The sequence below is a fragment of the Plasmopara halstedii genome, assembly GCF_900000015.1.
Source record: "Plasmopara halstedii genome assembly, contig: Scaffold_444, whole genome shotgun sequence".
In the NCBI taxonomy this organism is placed as follows: Eukaryota; Oomycota; class Peronosporomycetes; order Peronosporales; family Peronosporaceae; genus Plasmopara; species Plasmopara halstedii.
The window spans coordinates 219,935-226,036 of NW_020187364.1; the positions used below are offsets into that span (position 1 = coordinate 219,935).

At 42.1% G+C, this 6,102-nt stretch overlaps 2 protein-coding genes across 2 annotated transcripts in view; one reads left to right on the forward strand and one right to left on the reverse strand.

Annotated features, from left to right (window-relative positions):
* Nucleotides 1-3,712: 3,712 nt before the first annotated feature.
* PHALS_10003 (uncharacterized protein) lies at nt 3,713-4,071 on the reverse strand (the record flags this gene model as incomplete). The annotated part of the gene is made up of 2 exons (XM_024725350.1): nt 3,713-3,819; nt 3,945-4,071. The coding sequence occupies 2 exons, from the start codon at nt 4,069-4,071 to the stop codon at nt 3,713-3,715; spliced, it is 234 nt and encodes a 77-aa protein (XP_024576136.1).
* A 1,197-nt stretch (nt 4,072-5,268) lies between these two features.
* PHALS_10004 (uncharacterized protein) overlaps nt 5,269-6,102 on the forward strand; it is a gene marked incomplete at both ends in the record, with an annotated part of 1,284 nt that continues 450 nt past the window's right edge. Inside the window, 5 exons of the mRNA XM_024725351.1 lie at nt 5,269-5,281; nt 5,358-5,502; nt 5,559-5,669; nt 5,734-5,803; nt 5,859-5,945. Coding sequence (XP_024576137.1) covers nt 5,269-5,281; nt 5,358-5,502; nt 5,559-5,669; nt 5,734-5,803; nt 5,859-5,945 — 426 coding nt within the window. The remainder of the gene's footprint in view (nt 5,282-5,357; nt 5,503-5,558; nt 5,670-5,733; nt 5,804-5,858; nt 5,946-6,102) is intronic.

The following is a 6,102-nucleotide window of genomic DNA, read 5'->3' on the forward strand; positions in this document are numbered from 1 at the left end:
TCGATGGCCATCTTGACCTCCCTCACCCAAAGAAGGAGATTCTCTCTATCCTTACCCTTGAAGGCCTTAACACTCACTTTGAGCGGCCTGGGTCGGAAGGAATCCTCCCTCGTCGACTGTGGCATCGTAGCGCAGTCAACACTGACAGCATTTGCTGTAAGTGCTCTAACAGATTTATTTATCACTAGAATAGGCCTCTTGGCGCGCGCTTATGGCCTCAGGCCCTTGCGCAGCGAGGTGCTCCACGCCTTCAGGGCCCAGCAGGGACACCAGCTTGTTGAGCCCATCCTGCAATGCCCTGGAGCAAATAAGAGTATTCCTCCATCCTCACATAGAATCAGTCGTAACGTCTCATGCGTAGATTGACTACGAGTGCAAACAGGCGCAGCGTGGCTGCCGTAGCTCTTTGCTTAGAGGAAGCTAAGCTAAGGTCACCGACCTTTGGTTCTTTCAAAGAAACAGTACAAGTGTAGCGGTACTCAATCTGCTACTTCTTACCAAGGCAAACAAACTCTTCTGTTTACAGACGAAACTGTGACTAATTGTTAAAGTTGCGGCAGAGCCGCCAATATCTAAAAACATAAGGATTTCTAACTAAATAGTAACACCTCATTAATATAGCAAAACCTAATTGATATCGTAATATGCATTACTACTGGCAATCCCGCCACATGGCGACTTCTTGTTAAGATGTGGCCACATCACTGTGTTATTTCCCATACTGTGTAATACATACCCATGTACAATCGCACAATCTTGTGCGACCCACCCTTTCTCACAAGGGCACGTGTAAACCCTTTACAAATTTCATGACGCACTCCCCTATAAGGGTGTAAATCGGGTATTGGGCCTCTCAATACAACGTCGTGATATTCCTTCAGACTAACTGTAACGGGGTTACACATACCCTGGTAACAGGGGTGTGTCACATTAGATGGGCATGATGTGATCACACCCAGACAAGAATGCGGTACGGGGTGGATAGCCAGTAGTGATACATGTATTTAAATTATACTATACATATTTAGGAGAATCTATGCATTAAAATTAGGCGGCTTTGCCGCAGATAAAAATAAATAAAGTCAGTTTTGGATTTAAACCGAAGAATTAATTAGCCTTGGGTTAAGGCTATAATTACTCTTGGAGTAAGCGGATTGCGATCCGCTAAACTCGAACTTGTTCTGAGTATAGAACGAAAGGTCGGCGACCTAACTTACGCTTTCTTTAAGCCCAAAGCTACAGCAGCCCCGCTGCAATTGAGCCCCTGTGGTCAGTGCTCAGAATTGGTCGGAAATGCCCACGTTTGCCTGATCTGTGGAAAATCGATGCATCCATTTTGTGGAACGCTCATTAGAAAGAAGGATTCGCACGTAAACAGAACTGCGCATGCGAGAGCTCTTATGGTCAAGGATGAGCTCAGCATAGTCGCATTGGCGATGACAACACTGGCTGCGATTGTAAGCTGAATGTATCAAGAATGTATGAAAAAGCAAGGTTTAACGCTAGCACCAATGGGTTTGAAATGTCATAAATTGACCACAAAAAAGGATAAACCGGGTGAGCTGATCCACCTGGGGAAATGAGAAATTCGTCATTTTTTTAAGAGATGATTTTCATGGGAGATGACTCGGCTGCACATGGGATGTAAGTCACACGATTTGAGAATGATTTACGCGAGGTTATCTCTACACACAACATATGTATTCTGCTTACAATGCAATGGCAGACTCCAAATTGGAAGATAATTTGTACGCCGTCAGTGCGATATACAAACCTTAAGTGGTACCAATTGTTTTGCGACTTACTTAAGTGCTGAATTCCAGCACAAGTTGGGTTCACATCGATGCGTTTACAACACTATGTTAGCTAATGCAAATGGCGTAGTAAAATTTCGTAAATAGTGTAAGCCATCATTCAAAGACAGAATAATTTTTATATGGATTATAGTATTTAGTTGCCAGCGCCACAATCCCAAGACGGCTATTGCAATTCTGTATTGTGAAAACTATTATATTGACTTCGACATCGTATCACGACGTGCATGGTTCTTATCGCTTCGTAGAATCCTGCATGAAACAACGTAGCTTCTGTAAACTAAGCAGATTTGTGATTGCGATTAGGCAAACAATCAAGAGGCTGTGAGATGAGGCCTTGTGTCTCGCTGCAAATCCCCACATATACATTTTGAGCCGAATTGCACCCAGCAATTGCAGCTTTTAAGAGGAATTATTCATTTAAAACGCTAATTTTCAGATACGGCAAAGATGCTTTTGTTACATACTATAAACCCATTTTACTAATTGGTGTATCTTTTAAGATTACGGCAGTGAAGAGCATAGTCTGCTAGAACATGATCTAAGCTCACAATGAATACACTAATGGTGCCTATTTCTCACATTTCTCACGTATCTTACATAGGTTCGCGTCTCTTTCAAGGCCTGTTCGTTTGAACACGCGATGGCTTAAGTTAATCAATGTGAGACAACTTTGAAAAATGTGAGAAATCTAGACTTTATAAGATAGAGAATGCATCAGACTGAGAAGCTTATTAAAAAAACTAAATTGCCCATAATTGTCGACTAATTGTGAAAGATGTGGTAGGAGTATAGAAGTGGCTCCATTATGCCATCATTACCCGCTTAGTTGAGCCCTTATCTGGCTTTATTTAGCTTTGCACTCGCCAATATCACTCTTAAAAAATATCGCGCTCGAAGCTAAAAGTACTTGTTTACTATCTATTATTACAGTAAAATATCGCACGTTGTGAATCGGTCAAGTTTCACATAGTAAATTGTATGTTCACTGTCCAAGTTAATATCTAATCAGTGGGGCCGACGGCTAATGCAACTTGGCCAAATGGAGCAAACAAAATAGTGAGCTGTAGAAAAGGGAAAGGGTGATGAAAGAGGGGTGAAGCACACTAATATTCATAGCATGTTTAAAATCTCAATTATTGCAGAAACATTATATGATGAAAGAGACCACCAGTCACACTTGGTAGTAGAGCAAGCTAGACCAGTAATTGACACAAGTCGTTATAAACCATGCACTTACCGCCCGCGAAGCGGGTGGTGCTTCGCCTTCTAAAGCTCTTAAACAAAGAAAAGTATGACGACTAAAAATTCTTACTTTCAAATTTTTGTTTCTCTTTTGAATATAAAACGCAAATGAGGCCAACGTATTACAATGGCGTGACTTCTGCTCTTAAATGGAGCATACAAGCCCTGTCTCCATGCGTTGCTAACACGGAAGCTTAGCTCAAGTCTTCCTCTACAAGATGTATGGAAACCTCATCTCAGAAGAACTAGGGGGGTCTGATGGTTAATAAAAAAGTATTTAACTATGCGCGATGGCATAGAACGTTAAAATAAGGACCACATCTTAGTGAGAGAGGGTCTTTTTGTACGTACACGTTACACTTTTGTGTGAAACTCTGTAAGATTTATGAGCTGCTCATGCGCTGCAATGTTGAACAAAGTAAACGGAATCATCGAGTATTTGTTTTCAGCACATAGCTTCAAATACATGTCACTCTTGAATTAGACGAAGCAACTAAATATTAGCTACTTGAGAGGATGTCAAGAATGCCTCTAAACGAAGCTTACAAAACAATCTTCTGTGCTTTGTTTACACATTCACGTCGAATCAAATTCTCTGCTGTGCTAGATGCACAGCAACTTACAACCCTATGGCGAATCGATATTGTGATATTTCACTCATGCTCAGCGCTTAGCTTAATCAGGTCTTCTGAGAAGCCCAGACGCCAGATTGGTTGTTGGAGACGAAGCAACATCTCAGCAGACCCAGGTGCTAAGTGGTCTACGCTTTAAAGACTAGATCCACGCTTCGTCAAAACGATAGCTAATAAAAAGTCAATTACTATAGAGCTATTCTCCGCCTTATTCAGTAAAAAATATTTTCATGACTGGGTACTGAGCATTAACCTGGTACAAGGAGGTAACAGACGGCTTTTACCGTGTCATCTATAGACACCTGCATCGATATCAAACCTAAATACTGTGCTTCGTTGGCTATCTTCGTGATTACACGTATTACAGTGCGCGAACACATTTGACTACTCCATCAGATTAGAGTTTAGCTCAAAGGTAACATCATGAAGTATCATGACTTATACTGGTTGTTGGAATTTTGAAGTGCCAACTCGAACTCGACATGTGAAATGCAGGACATCGCTCAGTACATTTCGAATTATCTAAGCTTGACTCAACATCTAAAATGGTGCCACTCGTGCATTCAAAAGGACACTATAGCTTAGTTGCCTTAGATGCTATAAAGTTTGCGTTTAGATGGGGCGAATTAATCCATCTTTCTTGTGTTATACATGCAAATCTGTATACTGAATTTTTTCAGTAATCTTATTGCAGTGTAGCTCTTATTTGGCTGCCCTTTCGCTCTCCTCAACTTAAAATGGCAATGATTCCACTTATCCAGCAATATTGCTACTTGCAGTGATAGATGTAGACACTGCTGTTGCGTACAAGTAGGTCGAAGCCCAAACTAAGGGCTCACAACTCGGATTGAGTCTACCAGCTCAATTTTATGACAAAATGGTCAAGAAAAGGATATAGACTCCGGTTTGAAGAATAGTCTGGTACCCATAAATTTTTGATAAGAACAAATATTTGATGCTGAATATCTTTGTTTTGCGTCCTAGGGACAGCCTATGTGCCTTGTGCATTTGTTGACGTGGGAGCTTTCATCTCAACAGCGTTGACAGTTTAAAAAAATTGGTTCGAAAGCTTTACATAAGTGCGAATAGCAAGGTAACGCAATATAAACACGGTTACTTACAAATCGGTTCTTCTATCACACACCCATTTGGGTGCGGGTTGGCAAGGCGGTCATACCACAGCGGTGTGATTGCTCGTCCACTATAGTGACCTGTCACCGTTTTGAATCCCATGGGTGTACCTCCCGGTCCCACTTCAAGCTACGGGTCGGTGCGTTAACGCTGTAGATATGATTAGGAACGACACCCCTTTTTAGGATTCGTGTAAGCATGTCAAGCACGTGCTGTAGGGTTTTATTCATTACACTCTAACCCCTCTCTACCCGGCCCGGAGATTGAACGCTGGACCTCCCGGTTCTGAAGTGAACAGTATACCACTGCACCACAGGATCGGTACACGTTAAGGCTGTCGAGCATAGTTCTTACCATTACATGGACAAAATAATTATTTTATTCTCAATGCCTTTACATAGTAAGATAATATTTTTCTTACTTAAGGCTTTTTGAGCGGTGGAGCCATGGCTGCAGATGGTGCGTGGTAGAGTGTATAGGACATCGCCTAGTAAGAGCGAGTCATAACACTTTTGAATTTACATGTGTGCCACAGGATGTCAGTGTACGGCACTTGAAGACAATCGCATATTGCGTCAACAGCGCTGGCGCGAACTTTGCGCTAAATTTTATTATGACAAGGATGAGACTGCTAAACGCGTATTAGATTTCTTTGAGGCGAGCAAAGTGGACGAAATCAGGTGCAAATAAATCGAGAAGAATCTTTGCAAGGATAAGTTCTGATGTTTTCGTGCAGTATATCGGCAGTCGAAGAAACAGGAGCCGATGAGCAATTTAATGAAGCGGTGCAGACTTTAGGACTCCACAAGTGTATGGTTTCTGGCCACGAAAAGAATTTTACCAAGATGTACGAAATGCAATAGGTGTCAAGGGAATTTTAAACCCTAACAAAGAGCTGCTTGTGCCTTTAGCATCGAAATGCTGGAGGTAGTGAAGACGGAGGTGCGAGCAGGATACCACGAACATGTTTCGAAGACAAGAGTGAGGGAGTCTGTTAATACTTGTGGAATTCTTAATTTATAAAATATTGCTTTAGTACGCTGAGTTTGAGATTCAAGCCAAGAAAAGTCAGGGGACAAATTATGAGCTTACGACGGATAAGAACAATCGACACCGGGTCTCGGTGCGTGTGCAACATAATTACATGCGCATGACTAAAGAGCGTACCACGATGGTAGAGCGAGTCGGCGTGTTTATTGAAAAGCACCTTGCAAACGCCGGCTGCCATCCTTTTCTGGCAGGGCTGTATGCCGTTCTGCAGTGGAATCTTGAGAGCACAA